This window comes from Emys orbicularis, chromosome 8 (genome assembly GCF_028017835.1).
Source record: "Emys orbicularis isolate rEmyOrb1 chromosome 8, rEmyOrb1.hap1, whole genome shotgun sequence".
Classification (NCBI taxonomy): Eukaryota; Metazoa; Chordata; order Testudines; family Emydidae; genus Emys; species Emys orbicularis.
The window spans coordinates 57,987,308-58,008,684 of NC_088690.1; the positions used below are offsets into that span (position 1 = coordinate 57,987,308).

The 21,377-nt window shown below is 49.9% G+C and overlaps 1 protein-coding gene across 1 annotated transcript in view; it reads right to left on the reverse strand.

Annotated features, from left to right (window-relative positions):
* Positions 1-18,093: 18,093 nt before the first annotated feature.
* KIAA1614 (KIAA1614 ortholog) overlaps positions 18,094-21,377 on the reverse strand; it is a 35,216-nt gene continuing 31,932 nt past the window's right edge. The window contains 2 exon segments of the mRNA XM_065410158.1: positions 18,094-18,287; positions 21,085-21,269. Coding sequence (XP_065266230.1) covers positions 18,094-18,287; positions 21,085-21,269 — 379 coding nt within the window.

The window sequence follows — 21,377 nt, forward strand, 5'->3', positions numbered from 1 at the left end:
GGACCTTACTGTTCTCTTTTGTGGACTAATACCTATGGCATGATTCTTGCAACTTCTTCGTCTGATTCTAAGCCTCATCAACTTGCCTGAGGGGAAAATGAAGGATGGATGTGATCCCAAATTCTTCTGTACCTGGGACATACTGCTGTGTGGACAACAGGCCCTCTTCTCTCTCACCGTCCTATGTGGAGTGGCCTAGATTTAGACCTAGAATGGAAAAGGCAATTCAGAAGGAGTTTACCACTGTTAATATTTTCATCCATTACAGTTGTGAACCATATGAAGCCTGGAAACATCCTAAGCTGCCACATATTCCCCTTTCCCTTGTCAAATGCCACTCTTGTCAGATTTAGACATAGAATAATGGTTCCTTGGGACAGTATTTCATTGACTACTGGAAGCTGATCACCAGCCAACAGTGCAGCACGTCCAAGCTAATAAAAGTGGCTCGCTAGGAAGGAAAGAAGGCACCGGAGGAGTAGCGTTGACGTCAGTAAATGCATTAATTTATACTCTGGCTATCTTCACTCCAGTGCAAAGCTATAAAAGACCTGTGCGGAGATAGATTGCTTTTAAGGGTGCATACACATTCTGCTTCTGAAAATACTAAGTGTTAGGAGCAGCAAGGTCTTGGACCCTATGGGATTAATAAAAGGGGAGATATGGCTCATAACTGCTGACATGAAATCTAATGTGAACTTGAGTCTGTATCTAACAGGCTACTGGCACTGTGCTAGACTGGTCTCATAACAGCAGTATTGATTTGACCTTACACAGTTAAGTAGGTAGCTTGGACATGTTAGAAAGAATCATGAGCAAAACAAACTTGCCGGACATCTCAGCAGAATCTTACATACTGTGTATTTGTGAACTACAAAGACTGTGCTGCCCTGCCTGAGGCAGCTGCAGTTAACTGCAGCGCTTTAACTTGTTTTACTGCACTGTAAGCCAAAAGTTGATAAACTCTAGGCTGAGGGTAAACGTTTTCTAAAACTCTTTAAATCTTGATTATACAAGCCTCAAGCCCACTGAGTGTGCTTTTTGCTGTTGTGTAACTGAATGACTGCCTCTGTTTAACTGCTGTTACCGTTTGGCAAGTGATTTGTCAAGTTTTAAAATAACATACAATATTTTGATAAATAAACTTCAAAGGTATTTAATATTAATGATATGGGCCATATTCTCTCCTTGGATATGTCACATCCATTGACTAATTTATACATGCACAGGGTAGAATATGGCCCGGAGCTTGTACCCTAAATGTATACTAACACACAAAAAAATAGGATGTCTTAATTTTTCCTGACCCAGTATTTTTTAGAAATGTGAAGCACTGTTGTGACAAACAAAAAGCCAGAAAATGCAAAGTTAAGGGAGAGACTCCAGTTTATCATTATTTCCCCAATCCTTACATTACCTTTGAATTGCCTGGCACTTCAGTTTTGTTTCACAACATTGTTATTTGAGTCTAGTTTTGTCACAGTGCATTGGAAATTAGACTTAATGAGTCACTGTTTTATTTAAGTGTTGCTAAAAGCTGTCAGTACCAAAACTTGGTCTAGAAGGGCTCAACCTGGCAGCATAGGTGTGGGGATAAATAAATCCAAATAGCTGTTTTATACTGCAAAATTAATTTAAAAGCCCCCCCCCCCCTTTTTTTTTTTCTTTAAATTGCTGCTCCTGGCCTTCTGACTCAGATTAATTTAGAAAAGTTTAAGGCAACCAGGCTTTTCTTTTAAAAAAGAATTGCCCTTTCCAGGCCAAAAATTGGGAGTTAGTTAGTGCCCATACATAGCAAATCTTGATAGCTAAAACTATCCTTCCTCAGGATACCCTTGAAAGTGAAATTTCAGCTTTAATGAGATATTTCTTTGTTAAACACTGAAATAGACTTTAATCCTAACTAAACTTGCTTCTGCATGGCAATATTGTGGCTCTCAGACTAAATTATAATAACCCGCCTATGTAAAGAAAATTGAATTTGTACACAAAACACTTACGTTGTAACATGGAAAGTAAGCGTGTACTATATGCTTTCTAGCTCCTGCAGGATTAGGGATAACTGCCCCTAACTTTTGGATGACAGTCTTTCACCCTTAAATGGGACATTAAACAAACCAATGTGCCCTTATCTCTATTTTGGGTAGCATTTGCCATACAGGCCTTCTATATTTAAAAAAAAAAATTTGCAGATCACCTTTAACTGAGGGTTTGTCTATACTAGAAAGTTAATACAGATTAAGATAGATTGCAAATTTAAAGCACAGTAGCTGTTTCTGAATAACTCTGTGGGTCAACCCTTATTCTGGAACAAGAATGCCTTGTTGCTGTTTAGTTTAACCCACTTGGAAACTGTAGACAAGCCCTGAAATATTCCTTGATTTAGTTTGTCAGAAATAAGTTAAATTTATCATTGGTGTGTTAAATACATGCTTTGCTTCCTCTAGGAGCTGTTAGCTTCCAATATGCACAGCAAGAGTATAAGTAGACTTGGTCCATTATAATCACACTTGCATTTAATATCTCTTCAAGAGTAACTTTTCAGTTGGAGATCCAGGAAGCTAACTATGTAACTCCCATTAGGTTTAACAGGAATCTGTGTGGATCTGACACTGTACCTTTCAATGCTTGGCACTTCAGTGTTGCTGTTACAAAGGGGATTTGGGTATGTGCACCCACTGCTGCTGTGTCTTGTCACTGGAGAATATACTAACCTGTTTGTTTTATGTTTGGAACAGCATCCTGTGAAATGACTAACTTTAGACACGTCAGAAAACTTGAGCCTAGATATAAAAACCAGAGGAACCATTTTCAGTAGAGGAAGGAAGATTTCCCACTTCTAATTCTATTTAACTTCCTGATACTGTAATTTCAGTGTAGGGCTCAGTGCTAGTTGTTCATTGTAGAATGTGGGAAGAGACATTTTTCACTGGTAGTTGCACACGCAGTTCCCCACTTACATTACAATATGCTGTGTTGTGTTCTCTCCAAGAATTCTTAATTAAATGAGTTGTACAGAACTGCTCCTACACTTAAGGAAATTTTGGACTATAACATGTTACCAGAAGCCTATTAAACTGCTGTGCTTAAGTATGTCTGTCTAGATGGTGCTGCTAGCTAGCAAATTCAGTGTCTTTAGTCCTATTCTCCTTGTAAATCTGCTTGCTCCTGTTGCCTTTTCATTTAATTATGTCATAAATAATGGACTGTGGCATCACCAAATGAATTCAGCTACTGGAAATAGTTAAATGGTGGGTTTTTTGATAATCCTTTGTTAGAAGTGTAAATATATATAGAGAGAGAGTCTGGTACAATATTACATTTGAAAGTTCAGACTGTCTCTAAAGCTTGGAGAAGCTAGAGACTGCTTCTGTGAACATATTCCAGACTGGTACACAGCGTTAATCAAAATGTAGCACTTTTTGAACTCTGAGAAAGATCCCTGTACAGAATCTGGATCAAATTAACAATGTGATATTTTCATCTTGGTGTGGCAAGCCTGGGCAGTTGGAACATTTATACAGTCCACACTAAGCTGTAATGAAGAGGTTGCAGATAGCTGTCTGTAGAGTTTGACGTCTTAATGCTGTAGTGGAGCTAGGTGGCCTCTGAGGAAGCTTTTTTTGACCATCCCTTATGGTTGAGCACTGTGAAAGATCTGTTATACTTGATCACTGCGGAATCTAAAATGGCTAGCTGTGGCTTATTTTCATACTGTAAAAGTTGCTGTTCTTCCTCCATTCAGAAGAGCTGTTAAAACTGCTGGTTGTGTTGTAATTGAACTTTCCTCAAAGAGGAACTAGACAGTCATCTCCAATTTTATATTTGTTTTAACTTTGGGACAGTGACATTTCATTGTTGTGCTCCACATTGTCATAGAGAGGTGGGTACTGTGCTCCGAGTCCATCTGCTATTTTCCTTTCTTCAGGTTAGTGGCAGGCTGCCAAAAATTGCCTTTTAGTAATGCTGTTTATAGGGGGAGCCACTTACTGCATTCTCTCATGGGCAGGGGAGGATATATTGTACTTCCCATGACCCTACTAGCCCCTCCTGTTCCTCCCTCCATACAGGTTTTTAAAGGAACTACTCGATCATCTGAGACCTAGTAGTCCATGAGTGCAATGAGTTAAATGCAGATTTGTACTCTGCTATATGCATCCCACACTAAGTGGGCTTGGGAGGTGTATAGCACAGTACTTGCAATGTACACATGTGAATTGTCTAGAAGCCCAGTGAGTGGTGTTGCAGGTGGTTGGTAAGGAGATGGTGGATGAGTCTCCCTTTCCCTATTTTTTTCCCCTCCATGACCATACTTCAGTTCCATGTAATCTTGTTCCATGGTGGCTTCTGCCCTGTCATTCATTATTGAGAGAGCAATCTCACAAGTACCAAGAGAATCACAGTCCAGTGACTGTCCAGCAGTATTAGATATTTATGCTATTATCTAAACTTTAACTTGCATTAAAAAGCTCTGCATAGCAGACATGCTTTGAGAACTGCTGCCTTAATGCACTAGTTTACTGTGGCTGTGTTGCAGCTTGTTTTATAAAGGGGATAACAGCATGGTGGTGGGGCCTGTTGCAGCGTACAGCCACATAACTTTAAAGGAACTCTGCTCATCTTTACTTCAGGATTAGCAGATCTTCCCTGTTTACTATAGAAAGATCTTTGCACAAAGCTGAAACTTTAACTGCACCCTTCAGGTTAAAAAAAGGGGTGGTGAGATGTCTTAAACAGTCTCTCACTACAGTTCAGGGTTCAAGCATGTCTCACTAACAGTTTCCAGCAAAAAGAGGGAAGGCAAGCCTTGATTTTTCTGATGTAAAAGCAAAAAATGGTTTGGGGAAGGTGGCACTTTGTAGCTGTCTTTCTGATTCATTCCAAAGGAGCAATAGAAGAGCACAAATACTTTTCCATCGGTGAAGAAACCCTAGTCTAGGAACATGGGGGTGATGGATTATTTCAGCCCTAGAAAGTTGTTTTGCTAAAAGTGTCGATTTGGATTGAAGACTGTTGTAACTCACAGGCTTCTACCACAACTCTGCTAGGTCTTGTGCCAAATTAAAGCGTATAGTAAAACATTGATTCAGCCCCTACAGTCTTGTGTGTGTTAAGTAGGAATAGACTGATGGAGGCTTGACCACAGCAGTCAAGGGCCTAGTGCTACCAATATGGTTAGTACTAGTGCTAGCCCCAGAAGAGTCCTCGAGCCAAAGTAGTTGAGTGACCTCAAAATATTGATAGACAACAAACCACCTGTCATGTAGTGGAGGTTGAGATTATCATCAGCTTTCTCTTTCCCCTCCAAGAGGAGGCAAAACCTACCCTCTCCTTCATCCCCATGATGACCCTGGAATCATGGTACAGTAAAAACCCTACAGTGTACAGTAAGCAGGCCTGGCAAGTACAGTTCAGGGGGGCTAGGTATACCAAACCGATGCTGCAGGACCAAATGTTTGGATTATTCCACAGCACTATGGAAAAACTCAGAGCTTTATATCCAGAAAATGAACTCATCTCCCACAGTACCCCGCCTTCGCACAAGCAAGTCCACCTATGTAACATGCTACGTGGACTAAGGTTTGGGAATCCCTTCTTAACTGCTTCACTTCCCCTCCCAGGCTCAGATACAGCCGGTGCAGTGCAAAGCAGTGCACCTGACAACAAACAGAAAAAACAAGCAATGGATGGGCAGCTGACTAACAGTCATTCATCCAAAACACTGTTCCATTGTTTCAGTATTTAAATGCAGCAGGGAGCTCTAACAGCACTGTCCTATGCTAATGCTGCCAGAGTGCAGCAGCTGCTTGTTCCGTTTGGATGCACTGGCTGCTCTCCATGGTGATGCTCATAAAGACAATGCATCTGGGGGGATTCTGTAAAAAGCTCTGACTTACCAGAATGCAGAAGTAACATTCCTTTACTCTTTCCGTCTTACTGTCCTCAGCGGGGGAGCAAAGATTGCAGTAATCTATTACCAAACCTCTGCTGCTATTCCATTGAGTGTTTTAGATGACAGTAGAACTGCTACTCTGATCTGGGAGCAACACAGGCATGAGTGGAAAAAACAGCTCTGGAATATTTGCTTGGGGTTGAAGTGATTGTGTTGTGAACTCTGGTGTGCTGACTGTTAGCTGAGGGAAGGGGAGATATAAGGATTTGGCTATGCAAAAAATCAAATCTGTTTTAGTGTGAAGTTATGAACTCAGCTTTAATGGGGAGTGAGTTTGGTAATTAATTATGTAGAAAAGTTATTTAAATAGATACAGTCAGGGAAAAAGCAGTTTCCCCTTATGTTCTAGAAGCCAGTTGCCACTAAGGAACATAAGGGTCAAGACTCAAGGGGACAGCAGTGGAGTGGGAGGCAAAGCTAGTCCTGGAAAACTTACAGTTGTCTCTTCTGATGATTCTTTACCCATGTGTATACATGTTTTAGCACTCATGATCCATATGCTGTGTTGCTGCAGCACAGGAAAGCAGCTGGTCTGTGCCTGGGTGGAGATCCTGCTGTCTGTTTTCCCCTGAAATATTCGGTGAGGATTGACAGCAGTTCATTCCTGTGGAGTACAATGTGATTACACCACGGCAACTGTTCCCACGAAACAAAATGTGATAAGTCACAGCTTAGTAGTAGCTGTTGGAGAGTAAGGACACTGGGCAATAGTGTAAAGCCTGTGAGAAACATTTCAAATAATGAGCTGCAGTAGCCGTCGAAGGAAATGGTGTTACTCTAAAATATCAACAACTGTTTACTTCTGCTGTTGGAATCATGTTACGGTTATGCAAAGAATCCTTCATCCTTCTACAGTATTAAAGTGGAGAGTCGCTGAACACCTGTCTCATCGATTTTTTCCCCCCATTTGTTTGGGTGAATGGTTTGGCAGCGTAGGCCACCCCACAAACCCTCCCCAAAGAGGAAATGATTTTCAAGCACATACAGCATTGTTGGTATATTACCATGACCCTGTAGAGCACAGGAGTTGCTTTCATCTGTGCCCTTTCTGGGTAGGGAGTATTGAAATCCCTGACTAATTGACACAACCTGCAATGATCAGTTTAAGAAGCCAACACCACCCCTATGATTCACAATAGATGAAGAATTGGCTGAGCACAGACATTGAAGTATATGATCACCAGCAATAGGATGTCTGCCCTCATACTGAGAACTTTCCACAGGACAGCCTTTCTGCTCTTCACCAGTTTCCACCACAAGCCTTACTTCACAAAAGCTACACACCTGAAAACAGTGCATCTGTTTTACCAACCCTAATACCACCTCTCAATGGCAGCTAATCAGCCCCAATAAGCAATTAGACAAAGCTGAGCCTACACGGGCATGGCCAGCTGAGTCAGCCAGCAAGGTCCTGCTAATAGATGCAAGATCAGGTGCCTCAGCCATGTTCTTATTAGTGAGTGGCCATGAATTAAGCAGCAGGAGCCAAAGGCAGGGGCACTGCTTGCCCTTTCCCTGTACTACTGCCAAACCGCAAGGACAGAAACCAAGGGTATGTCTACACTGCACTAAAAACACTGACAGCTGGCCTGTGTCAGCTGACTCAGGCTCAGACTGCAGGGCTATAAAATTGCAGCGTAGACATCTGGGCTGGAGTCATGGCTCTGGGACCCCCCTGGGGTCCCAGAGCCCAGGTTCCAGCCTGAGTCAGCTGACATGGGCCAGCCATGGGTGTTTTAATACAGTGTAGACATAACCCAAGTGTCTACCGCAGCCCTACATTTGGCAAATGCCCTTTTGCCACCTAATTACACACACACACACACACACTTACACGCCAAGGATGTAGGAGCGCCATTCCTGGGGCTGGTCTCCTTTGCCTTCCAGATCCCCAGTGCTTGAGCACTGCTCCAGTCTGCCATTGTAGCTACATCAGCAGTGAAGAGTGGGGACTGCCATAGCCAGGCACTGGAGTAACCAGCAAAACGAAGGCATCTCTTGCTTCCTTTACATGGGTACTGAGGATGGAATGTAGTTCCCTGAGATCCCTGTAGGCCTAGGATTTCCAGCTAGTGAATGCGAGAGCTGGCACCACACTTTCCCTGTCCGAGGATACTTGTGCCAGTTCCTGTTTGCTGGGCAAGCTGTTTCCACTGATTATTTGGATCAAGTAGGCAGGAGCTTGGATAAAATGGCCCTGCCACAGCAAGTGCAGCCAACGGGCTCAATTTTGACCGTGTCAAGTAGCAGCTAGTTTTTTAAACAAGTGAATTAATTGCCCGTGGAAAGTGCCACCTTGCTCTCCCTGACAACTGGAATCCTCCATTCACACAACAGATGCAGCACTGGCAGGAGCAATGCAGGCTCAGGGCCTATAGTGAAGGGGACCACACATGCACATGAATAAACAGAGAGAAGCCTTCCTATACAGGGCCTCTGCTCTGACATGGAGCGCCCGCCTCTAGGTCTGACGGAACAGTGCAATCTCCGGGCCCAAAAGCCTGTGGCTTGGGCTGGGAGTGCTTGTCACGGACTCACAGATCGTGCCCACTCTTGGCCCCGTGCGGTCCGTGGGGGGGTGCCCCTTTTAGTGAGACAGCCCTTCTCGGGGGTCCACTCTATCTCAGGGTCCGGCCCCTCCACCTCCTGGATCCGCACCTCTCTGAGCCTTAGCACGTCTGTCTCTGCCGTGGGCCCCCTCAGGGAGTCCACGCGCTCTGGACCCCCGGGGCCTCCACCCCCGAAGGGGTTGATGCAACCCTGTTCTCTAGACCAGAGTGACTCTCAGCCAGCATGAAACAGAAGGGTTTATTGAGAGTTGAACACAGCACAGGAACCTCTCTGACCCTCAGGCCTGGCCTCCCTCAGCCCAGCACATCCCAGTCTCTCTGCATCCCGGTGGGCTCTGCCTGCTTCCCCTCTCCAGCCCGGAGCCCCCCTGCTCCCGGCTGGGCATCTCAGATCACCGGCGCCAGGCCCCGCCTCTGTCCATTGTCTTCCCTCCAGGTAAACAGGGTCGTAAACCGGGGCCTCCTCTCCTGCTTCTCCCTCTGGCTGGAACCGGTTGGTTAGGTCACTGGGTCCTCACTCTGCAGCCCATTGTCCTCCCACTGGCCAGAACCGGCTGCGTCTCCTCAGCTGGGCCTCTGGGTCACCAGGTCGCCAGGTCACTGGTCGCTGGGGTATCCATCCTCCCGGCCACCGTCTGGGTCCCCACGTCCTCTCTCCGGTCCTCTGCAAAACACACTCCCTCTCCCCTCACCTCGTTAAACCAGTACCACCCAGGGAAACTGAGTCCCACCCCCTCTGCATGCAAACCATTGAAACTCCACAGAAAACAAGAAAACCCCCCACTTCGTCACAGTGCTACCAAAGGAGCTAATACCGATGTGGAGATCTGGCTAACGCTGGCAGTAAGCCCTCCCGTTCACCTCACGTCGGTCGTCACAATGTCAATGGATGGCACCAGCTTTGGGCAGCTACTAAACTAGTTTGTATTTCAGCAAGCCACCTCCCAGGAGAAATGCTCCGTTTCCCATTACTAATCCCCTGAATCATCTCATTTCCCTCTGTCAAAACAGTTGGTCATTTAAAGAAGTTGAACACTTCCCCAAAGCCTGCTGGATGGAGAGATTCTGCCTGCAGAGTTTGTGCTAAGTGGTTGCTGCAAATGGCCTGGCCCAGCAATAGTTCGTTTTACCTCCACTTTCCTTGCTCGAGTCCATGGAGATGATGGTGTCTCCACGTATGGGCCTGGTACACACTTTGCCCTGGGGATCTTACAGTCCCATTGGCAGCATCGCAATCCAAGTGACCAATTGCCAAACAGCCTGAAACTGAAATAGTGGGGAAGTTATTTCCTGCCCGTTGGAGCCAGTTGACCTTTTCCAAAATTGCAGCGAGGTCTTTGCCAAGTGGGGTATTGCCAAACCGGCTATCTGTGAGCAGGTGCTAGTATGCTGGGATGGGGGGAGCATAGTGCCAGGTCTCCTATGGAAAACACTGCTGAGGGGAGATGAGAGGTGTCAGCAACTCCTGTCAAAGGTTCTGCTGCTCGGGAAGAAGCTAGCAGCCTCCCCTCAAAGACAGAGCTCCGGTGGAGGGCAAAAGGCAGGAGAAGAAGGGATTATGCCATCACAGCCCTCTCCCCTGAAAAACCCACAAGTCTGGTTGTGACCACTAAGTAGAGAGAGGGCAGTGCATTGATCCCTTAGCAGCAGCCATAGCCTAGCTTAGAAATTCAAAACTGAAGCATTTCCTCACTGAGCACGTATGCTAGTTTGTCACTGTAGGATCCCTAATGCTGCCACTGCTGGCTTCCTCCCACAGTGGGGAGACAAAAAGAATTAAGGTGAAGAAAGTAGGTTATGTCTGGGTCTTTCCATTTTTCGCTTTAACGCCCAGAGCACAAGCACCCCAGGAGCTAGCTGGAGCAATCGTAGGCTTTCTGGGATGAGCGCAAAGGTGCAGTGATGTGCATGCTGCTTTGTGCCAGAAGCAGATGTTTCTCTTCCACCCTCTGACACAGCCATGGTCCCTATTACAGTGGATGAAAGGACAACAGCTATCTGAGGGCAGAATTTGGTGTAGTGGGGGGGATGGCCCAGCATTTGGCTCTCACATTACCTGGTTCATGTGGCCTTCTGTTGGAATTAGGGCCACTTGTCCCCACCAGCCTCTCCAACCCATGGTTACGGAACCGATCTCACCTTGTCCAGCCTATCCAATAGTAGGTGACATATCTTCCTGCCGAGTCAGCCATCGCACCACAAACTTATGCGTCTTCCTCTTCACTTCCCACCTGATGAAGGGAAGCCTGATGAAAGAAACTCCAGTGAAACTAACACAGAGACAGATGCCTGCTTGTGGCTCGCTCCGACACAGGGATGGGGTGGGCATTTTACACAGGAGTAGTGAAGGTGGAGGACTACATAGATCACTGAGCGCACTGCACAATCACAGTATGGTTATAAGCTGTCAGTCCTGACGAGAGGCAGAAGAGATCATGTTAGTGAATTTCTCTTTTTGCGTGTCTCCCACTTTACCATATAGGGCCCTGTTCACATTCGCTGTGACAGCCTTAAAAATGCTCTCGACTTTTACTTTGATTACCTTGATTCCAACAGCATGACCGGCTCCCAGCTGCGGAGCATGGAACCCAGAGCAGAGGAACCGCCAAGCCACACCACTTCCAGGTGAGCTGGTGAACGTAGTGAGGAATCACATCAGGGAACGGGCTGGAGAGCTGCCCTCTGTCCACCAGCAGCAGGAGCTGGAGATTCTCCCCCAGCAACTAGAGAGTTTGCTAGAGATGGGCCTGAGGCTAAGTCAGGATCCAGATCCAGACCTGAACGTTCAGTAAAGGGGGGAAAGGTGTTTGTATCTAGGGGTTTGGGCCCCAGTCTAGCACCCAGTGCCCGAAATGGTGACAAGTCAATTTACACCCCCAAACCAAGAGTGAGATTCTTTACATTCTAATTTACTTTTCAGTGTTTAATGCCCTTTGCTTTTTGGGGTCCAGCTTAGCAAGTGAGGTCACACTGGTCACCAATTTACATGTGCTGGCCCCATGCTGTAATGTCTGGGGTGCAAACTCTGCTGAGGATAATTTTAAAAGAATTCCCATGGCATTGACGTGTTTTGAATAAAAGCTGCTGTTAGCCCTTCCTCAGGCCTAGATTTTGGGGCACATTTAGGCTGATCGTGTCCCTTGGAGGCAACCGTGGTTTTGTTTTTCAGAACAATGGAACTTACACTGCCCAGTGCTTTCTAAGGGGAAGTCAGCATTCTCAGTCTTACTTTGCATCAAGAGGCAGGTTCCTGTTTATTATCAGTGTTGCCAACTCTTAATTTTAGCACCAGTCTCACGCTTTTTGGTGGTGCTATTAAAGCCCCAGCTCTTGGCGTTAGTTATGACAGGAGAATCTCAGCATAAGGATTTTTCTAGCCCTCGCAGCTGAAGACAAAAGCTTGACGTCATGAAATCGAAAGGTTCAAAATATAGAAGGCAAATCAAAACAATGTAGAACTTTTTTTAAAAAAATCCAATGATTTCTAAACATCTGGGGTTGGCAATATTGGTGCCATCAAGACACCAGCACTTGCAATAATTTGCTTTGCTGTGTAATTAGATGTAGTGATCAGAATCTCGTCTCTACCGTGCAAACGATCTCTGGCCCGGTGCTGCGTTCTACAAGGAGGAATGGCGAAGGAAGGGGACACAGTACAGGCTTGAAGAAATAGTTTTCCAGAACTGCTGTGATCTCTCCCACACAGAGAATGGCTCCAGCCTGCCACTCACAGGGCCTTTATTTGGGTTAGTATTTTTAAACTGCAGCTAATCTGATTTGCTTGCTAGTATTTTGTTTTTCTTTCAGTTGCTTTCTTTTCTAAAGACCAGTTTCAGATTCGCCCCAGAGGTGGCATTTGAAGGGGGTGGCCCCCTCTGGCTGGGGATTTTGTAGCAGCATGATGCTGCTTGAGAGAGAGGCGGAGGTTATTTGTTATACTTCACAGGCGCTTTCTTTAGAAGAAAAGCTCTGCAAGCAGCCAAGATCCCTCCCCCCGGGTGAAGAACAGCCAGGCAATCTGTCCAGACACCCTGGGATCATTAGCATTGAAATATAAACTCTCTGGGGGATGGAGAACAAAAGCCGAATTACTCATCCAAGGAGCGGGGGCGGCGCTGGGCGAAAGGAAGGCGGCTGGAAGAGCTGTAGCTGGGCAGGTGTCTTCGTTCCTTGGCTGCTAGCCCAGAGCCGTTTGGGGCCTGCAGTGGGTGTGAGTGGGGCACAGTGGCTTGCTGCTGCCGCAGGGGGCCCTCCTGCCTCCGGAGCAACAGAGGCGGTGTGTGGGGGGGTGCTTGAACTGAACTGGTTCTCTCCAGCTGCCATGGAGGCAGGAAGATGCCAGCTGTGCCCAGGCTGCTTGGGGCTGCATGGAAAGCTGGCACAGAGCAGAGTCTACAGGGGCCTGTTTTCTAGAGCACCGCAAGAAGAGCTCCAATCATAAGAGGGCTGGCAGAGGGGAGCAGTCACAGTCAGCGGGGAGGGGGCTGATGCCCCGTCTGCTGCTGGGAGAGACAACAGCCTCCGGCCAGTCACTTTGTCTGTGCCTGGGCTGAGCCTTCCCCACACACACACACATACAGACACACACACCTCTCTGGTTGTACTGCGCTTGTCCCCATGGTACCCATGCACCATCGGCGCAGCACGGTGTCCAAATCATTGCACCCCCCGCCCCAGCAGCCTCGGACTCCTCTGCTTCCCACGGGATTAGCCGGCCTGCTCAGGGAGGACCCTGCGTACTCCCACTTGAGGCTCCCTTCGGCCCCAGCTGCTAAGTGGGGCTTGGCATCCAGCCCTGCTGCATTGGGCTCCATGACGAGTCTCTAATGGGGTCACTGGCACTTCCAAAGTGCACTGAGACAGTGGAGGGGCAGCATGGCCCGGTGCACTGAGCACAGGGCTGGGAACCAGGAACAGCTGACTTCTAATCTTCACTCTGCCACTGCCATCCTGGATAGTCCCAGGCAAATCGCTTCGCCTCAGTGTCCCACTTTCCTCATCTGCTCGTTACAAGCAGCCATACTTACACCGCCTCCCAGGGATGTCTGGGCAGCACTTTGAAAGCATAAAGTTTGACTTAAGTGCTAGGTAACAGTATCTTTGCAGGGGGCTGTCAGCACTGGCCCTTTGGCCCAACGTAGCTTACAGAGCTTCCTGTGTGTGTGTAGGACAGACCTCGGTAGCTGCTGCTCACACACAACCACCCAGGCTTCTTCTCCTTTCCATAAGGGAAGAGAACAGGGGAGATGATGTTCCTGTTCTTCCCATGCTCTCCCCCCGCAGGGCTGTCTGGGATGTCTGCAGGCTGGAACAAATCCAGAACTGCGCTCCTGCTGGCTTTGACTAGCTTTCCCATCAGAGCGCGGGTTGCCTTCACATGTATGGAGAGCACCCGCAGGGTTTACTTATGGGACACGTCGCAGCCAGCTCTCTCTCCGACATATATTCACTAGAGTGGCGATCAGCCTGTGCCAAAATAAACCTGGCATTAACCAACCTCAACTAGCCCGTGCCAGTGGCTAGTGAAGGATGTTCCACTCCTCAGTTATAAGCACTTGAGGCAGGCTGCATGTTTTACCCCTGAGTGCCTATTGACATGTCAGCGAAGCTGAGGCTCTGCTGTGCTGAAGCAGGGCACCCTGGTGCCCCCTACGTGTAGCTCAGCACTCCTCATAATGAGACCTTAGCTTGCTTGCCATTCCAGTGACTCTGCACCTGGGTTCCCGCCATCCTCTCACAGGTGAGACTGGCAGCCCCTGGAAAGGTGACCTGCAATGGAAAAAGAAATGGGCTCATCGTGCCCTTCTTTGCGAGGGATAAAGCAAGCATGAAAGGGTTTTTCCTCCCTAAAAGAGGGGTGGTGGTATCAGAAAGTCAGGGCTTTCCATCCCTGGAATGGTGAGAAGGGCTAGAGACTCGGTGGGGTTCACAACGTCAGCACAGACGAAAGCTGAGCAATTGAGAGGGGTGTCCAGCCTCTAGGAAAAGGACATCACTGTTAACAATTCATCCCCTCTACCCAGCTCTCCCGTACTGGACCTCCAGCAAAAAATCCAGACACTGCCTCCCTGTTGTTCCTGAGGGGCGGAAATCTAGATGCAACGAAAGAGGCACAAACCCCATTTTAAAATATTTCCCTTTGCAGGTCACCTAAAACCAATTGACCAGGCTGGGAAAGCACAGCTGTGAGGACACATGGCCGAGCAGCTGTTACCACACAGAAGCCAGAATGGCTGCCTGCATAAACCACTCAGTTCAGCTCACCAGTGGAGGGAGCGTTAGGGTTAAATCAGGCGGCCCTCTATAGATAAAGAGCCACATAGTGTTTCCTTTCAAGAGGCAGCACCTGGAGCCCGGGGCTATCCATCTGCCACCCACCGACATCCGGCTGTGACCTCTGATGGCCGTCTCCCTTGTGCTAATCATAATTTTTTGGAGGGCAGAGATGAATGGCTCTTACTGCCTCCTCTGTGGTGGGAGCAGAGGGGAGCTGCAGGCACTGTTTTGCCATTGGTTTTATTAGTTATTTAATACATACATTCAGCAAAGATGCCAGATCAGCTGGGCCCCGCACTCAGCTACAGAGCAGCACAAGCCCTCCTCCCCCCCGCCCCCGCCCCGCCCGGGGCTTCAGCCCTGACCCGGACAGGCAACATCCAGGGTGAAGAGGGGAGTGCGGCACCCAGGCTCAGCCCATTGTTGGCCTTTCTCCCTGAGGCGAGTTGTGGCAATGGAGGTGTGATGGGGAAGCTTGTGCAGTATGAACTGGCCGAGCCCACAAACCAGCCAGCCCGTGGTAACATGTTTCAGCCATTATCAATCTGGGCCCGGGGTGAACTGCCCTCCTGAAGCAAAAGCATCATGTCCCCTCCCCTCTGCCACAGGGAAAGGGGTTACCTGGCAACTGGAACGTGGACAGACTGACTGGCTTCTCTCCACCTCTTGTCCCATAAAGCTGCAGGGGGTCACAGTGTCTTTGCTCTCCACCCCAGGAATCTCAATTGCTCCCAGTCCAAGCTGGGTAACATACACAGGCACCGAACATTGTCGGTGTGTACGACACACCACAGGAAAAGCCCAGCTCCCTTCCAGCAGTAGTGTATTAACACATGCCATTCTCAAAGCTGTGCTGCAGCCCCAAAGGGGAGACAAGCCAGGGTTTTCAGCCGGGCACACACACCAGGCAGGCTGGGACTAACAGCACTAAGCAGGTGCTGAAAGGGGGGTGGGGAGGGCTGGACCCAGCTGTTCAGTCTGGCAGTGTTTCCTGCTCCCCAATAACAAGGTTAGTTAAAACCACTGGCAGTGAGGAGGGGCAAAAGTGACCTCCTGGGAGAGCGAAGGCCCCAGACGTGATGAGGAGAGTGAAGGCCGAGGAAGTCCTAAGAGAGCCAGAGCGTGTATATCAGACGGATCATGCTCCCCGTGCAGAGGGTGCTGGAGGCAGGGGTGGGAGGGAGACAGAGATAAGGTTGAAATGAGCAATTTGCTTAGAACTTCCCCTTTTTCCAAGTCCTCCACTTTACCAGCAAAAGTCCCTCCCTGTGCATCCTCTTACAAACCTCTCCTTTCCTTGCTTTCCACTACCAGCTCCCTCTCCTGGGCTGGCTCCTCCATCCCTCTGGCCCTGCTTTTAAGCAGCATCCCATTAGATTAGTTCATAGTATACCGGAGCCCTTTCTTCACTCTGGCTGCCTTTCCAAGGCTCATCCTATGCGGTCCCAGGGACCAGATTTTGTTGGTTCTAGTGTCCCAAGCAGAACCGTCACATCCACACACGACTAATAACACCGGTAAGGTCCTTGCAGGATGTGTCCCCCCCATTTGAGCTCAGCAGGCTGGGAGGTCTCCAAGCCCCCAGCTTGCATTGCCCCCCACACGGCACATTGAGCTGCCAGACCAGCTGCCTGTCATCCGGCCTTTCTCTGGGACTTGCACCAACTCAGCCCCACTTCCGGTAGGACTCTGGTTTCTAACCATTAACCGTGTCACGTTGCCAGACTAACCTCTGACAGGGAGCTTACTGCACAGCACTGAGGCACTGCAGGCAAGTCTGCTTGTCCCTAAACAGACTAACCCCACAACCACGTCCCCCTTTAAGTGACTTAACCTTCCTGCTGCTCCAGCCCCATAACCGGACTGCAGCCCTCGCACCCAGACTCAGCCGTCCTGCTCCCCTTCCCCCAGATCTATGGCTCCCAGCCTCCCATCCACCCTGTGAACCGGGGACCCTCCCCAGCTGTGGGATGGCTTTCTTTGACAGATGCCGAGACTGGCTGCTCCTCCCTCCTGCCCATCTCCTTATCCCTCCCAGCGCTGCGTATCTCGATCAACACCAGCTACCTTCCCCCCGCAATTTATCTACATGCCCCTCTTAGGGCACCGCACCCCATCAGCAAGCATGGACCTGACCTGGCCACCCTCAGAGCACTGCCCGCAAACACTAACAGGCCCGTTCCCTGTCCCCCACTCTCACACCTGCTCCAATAACTCAGGTACAGGGTGTGGAGAGTTTCCATCAGAGATTTTTAATAAGTTAAGAGAAACACAATGATGAACATACAGAGGTTTCCAACACTGGTTAAATGAGCCCCTCGCCAGGCCAAACAGGTCCCATCAGCACATCCAGCAGGTCCCTGGGCTCTATGTCCCGCCCTTTATTTCGCCAGCATAAGTTAGCCCAAGAATGACATTGGCCTTCACCAAGGAGCCAGTGGGAAAGCTCTTGGCTCGGTGACATGAGGCAACCGGAGAGGGACTGACTGCACCCAGGGCACAAAGGCAGACCTGGCGAGAGGGCGGCGCTGCACGGCAGCCGTGGGCTCTTGCTGCACAGCTGCCGGACTGGCGCTCAGAGCTGAAGACACTGGTGCTGCCAGGCCCCCACCATGGGAGCCTCTGATGGATACGCTGATCAGGCAGCGCCTCCTGCTGTTTGGCCACTGGGAACAGCAGGGACCTAGCTGGCAGGTCACGGATCGTTCCCGCATTGCAGGCAGTCACTGTGTGGTGGATGAGGGCAGAAAATAAGACCCCCGTCTGCCCCAAGCTGGCAAATGTTGGGGAACAAAATATTGCACAGAAAGTCTGGCCCCTGAATGCTACTCAGCATGTCTGGGTGCAGACTCACCGCGGGGGAGCCGAGCAGCCCAGGCAGAGCAGTAGCACCCATTATTTCTCCTGGACTAGCGTGCATGAGCTGCTTGGTGCACCAGCCCGCTCAACAGAGACAGAGGCTGTGAAGCAGACATCGCCCTGACAGTCCCTTGGCCACGGACAGGGATCCGCGTTGTCCATCACAACTTTGCACACACTCACTATTTAGCACAGAAAGGTCCCCGACACGGAGACACAGCACTGCCTGTGGCATCAGGTATCTTTCCGGTCATAAAGGCATCTCCTAGCAGCGGGAGTTGGGCTCCGTACCAAGGACTGTGTCCCTGCAGCGCCCCATGAGGCAGCAGGGGCTTCACCCACATGCAGGTCAATCCTTGTTCAGCGAGGCCACTGAACACTGCATAGCATCGTGCTTCCTGGGTGCAACCAGGCAGGACCCTGGCCTCCTCCATGCTACCGCTTGGTGGGTCTCTGCTTGAGCACTCGGATGGACAGGGTGTCGGCCCATAACAGCAATTCGCTGATGTGGGCCAGGCCAAGCCCGGTGACCTTGGCACCGTTCACCTCCAGGATCTCATCCCCCACTCCAAGGAGTCCTGCGTACAGCTTGGCTGTGCTGGTGTCTGCCATCTCCTGGACATAGATGCCTGCAAGGCAAATAGAGAGCCCACTCAGTGCCCCAGTTATGCAGAGAGTAAGGTGCAGCTTCCTAGGACTAGGACCCCTGCACCAACTCCTACCCTTCCTCTCAGCTCCTGCTGTTGCTAATGTTGCACACTGCAAACAGACCATTGCTTAGGTCACTTTGGCCTAGCTGCTCTTCCTTTGTGAGTATTGGGTACAACTCTCTGGTCTCCATCTAGTCAGAACCAGGCAGGTGTTTTCAGGCCAGCTCTTCAGAGAGCAGGGGACTAAGGCAAATCTAGAGTTATGCTGGAAGACAGATTGGGAAAGCTCTGCGATCGGACCAGTTAGGAGAATGGAAATTCTCACTGTGGCATTTCACTAAGGTGGAAAACCAAATCAGCGCACACAGGGATATTCTTCTGCTTGTAAGACATTTAGGGCCAGCACAATGGGGCCCAACTTGGACCTTTGGCCAGCACAACAATAAAAATAAACTATCTGCTCAGAGCACACATTCCCTGCACATGCGACTGACCCCCGCTGCTTCGAATTTCTGACCTTCCTGTTCACTCCAAATTTCACAGCATGCCAGATTGTGAGGCCAGGATCTGGAGCGATCCAAGACCCCATGGTGCACCAAGCCACAGAGGGATCTGGATAAGCTGCAAGTTCACTAAAAACCTTTGGCCCACACTGTTCCAACGGTGAGCACTCGCAGTCAGAGAGGGGTTCAGTTTTCATGCTCGCTCAATTGATGGCCTCTGAAGCAACACTGCCAATAAGGGTGCCTGTTGGGGCATTGAAATCTCTGAAATCACACACGTCTACTAGCGATGGGACCACAGCCACCACTCACTGCACATCGGCCGCCAAACAACCCCGTGTCTGTAATTTGGGCTGAATTTAGAAGCAGCGACAAAGGTACAGACCTCCACCGCTCATTACCAGCACCAGGCAAGCCCTCATGTTAATTTCCTAAGGTAGGACAGGGATGCTGAGAGGGGCTTAGGCCACAGACCGCAGGACCATCACTGGCCATCCATCCCTGCCTGCAGGCCACCTGTTGGCCATTCCTTGCTGCTACACTGCAGCAAGTGCCGATCCGAGTCCCTAACTGTCCGTATGGGGATGTGGCATCTCCCGTGTGCAAATAAACATCAAACGTGCAACACGATGGGGGAAGCAAGCAGCAAAGCACACGCACAACAGATGGGAAAAGAAAAACATGAAAACATCCTCGCCGCGCCTGCCAAGAGCTGCAGTGCATTCACCCGCAGCACTCACATCCGCACAGCCCCAGCCCCACGCCAGTCTGTAAGGGGAACTCCGCCATAGTCAGGGGGTCTGAGCCCGGGGGTCACGACCACCCTGCCCAATGGGAGAGGGGTCCTGGTGCAGAACAGGCTGAGACTCACTGGCCCTCTTTAAAGAGCTCTTCAGCCATTGGGTGTATGCAAGTCCTTAATAGCCATCTTTCCTTCTCTTCCCCCGGGGGGCTCTGAATGGCTATCCTTGTTCTGAGTCTCAGCTGAAAGGCCAAGGACTGCAGCGGTGCAGAAGGAGCTACCCCCGGAGCCCAGGATGGTCAGGCTTGAGGCACCCGGCAGGGCTGCTCGCCGGACCCGCTCTGTGGATAAACCGAGGAGTCGGGGCTTCAGAACTGTCATGGCAATAAATTCACTAAACATCTTACTGGAATATAGTATCCAAAGTCAAGGCTGGTTAAATCAAATGCCGGCCTCCTCCTGGAGCCCACCTACCTGATGCCAGGAGCCAGATGCACTGCAACACTGCCAGGAGCCCGGCCGGGAAGAACCCTGGAATGTCTGGACTCAGTCAGGCCCTGAGCCTTCCCCATTTCAGGGGGCTCTTCTCTATTTGGAATGGGGAAGAGATTTAGCAGGGGGACTCCAATAGCAAAGGGCTAGCCTGAGACTGGTGGAGGTCCCAGAGCCTGCTACTGCCTGAGGGCTGCTTTCCAGGGTGGCACTCCAGGGCTCCATGGGGATTTATAGACAGCTGGCCCCAGACACAGGTGCTTTCCCCCATCCCAGCAGAGGAGGTTAAGGATGAGAGGTCTAGATGGGGTGTTTTGGGAGCTCCACTACTCTGCTGACAAGCAGACAGCCCAGGAACTGCCAGGCTGAGTCAGCCCAGGGGACCATCCAGTGCGTGCCCAGTGTTCCACACGGGCCAGCAACAGCTGCTTTACAGGAAGGTGCAAGACTCCTTGCAGCAGGCTAAGGCAGCCACCTCTACTGCCCTGGGCTGCCATGTCCCAGGGGTGATGCTCAGGGGACGCCAGAAGTAGGGCGCTGCTACAGAGGCCCCACTTGTGGAATTTGCTCCCACCCAAAACATTCCTAAGCCTGAGACTGGCTGCCCGTAGGTCACACTGCCGTCTTTGTCCAGGCTCCCCCAGCCAGGGCCAGCGACCCTGAGCACTGAGCAGACTGACTGGCTTCTCTCCACCTCTTGTCCCATAAAGCTGCAGGGGGGTCACGGTGTCATTGCTCCCCACCCCGGCAATGTCAATTGCTCCCAGTCCAAGCTGGGTAACACACCACAGGAAAAGTCCAGCTCCCTTCCAGCAGTAGTGTATTAACACATGCCATTCTCCAAACTGTGCCGCAGCCCCAAAGGGGAGACAAGCCAGAGTTTTCAGCCGGGCACACACACCAGGCAGGCTGGGACTAACAGCACTAAGCAGGTGCTGAGAGGGGGGGTATTTTTAAGGTCTCAAGAAGCTGAAACTAACCATAAAAGCTACTTGATGGTGCTGCTATAAAGCCCCACGTGACTATTCACTGCAGGTACCTGTGTCAGGTCGACCATTCCCTGAGGAGACACGGAATCCAAAAGTGCCCTGTGGGGGGCGCTGCAGCTCCAGCTGGCTGGTTCCATCCGGGAAGACTTCTACTACCCGCCCGACTGTTCGCACCAAGTCAGGGGCGCCAATGTCATCCACGCTGAGGGAACGCCGGGGCGGGGCACCTGCTTTCCTGGGGGGAGAAGGGACCGAGCCAGAGGGAACGTTACTGCTGTGTGGAGCAAAGAACCCACCACCCTTGGAGCAAGGAGGTGTAATATCTCAGCTACTGGGAGTAAAG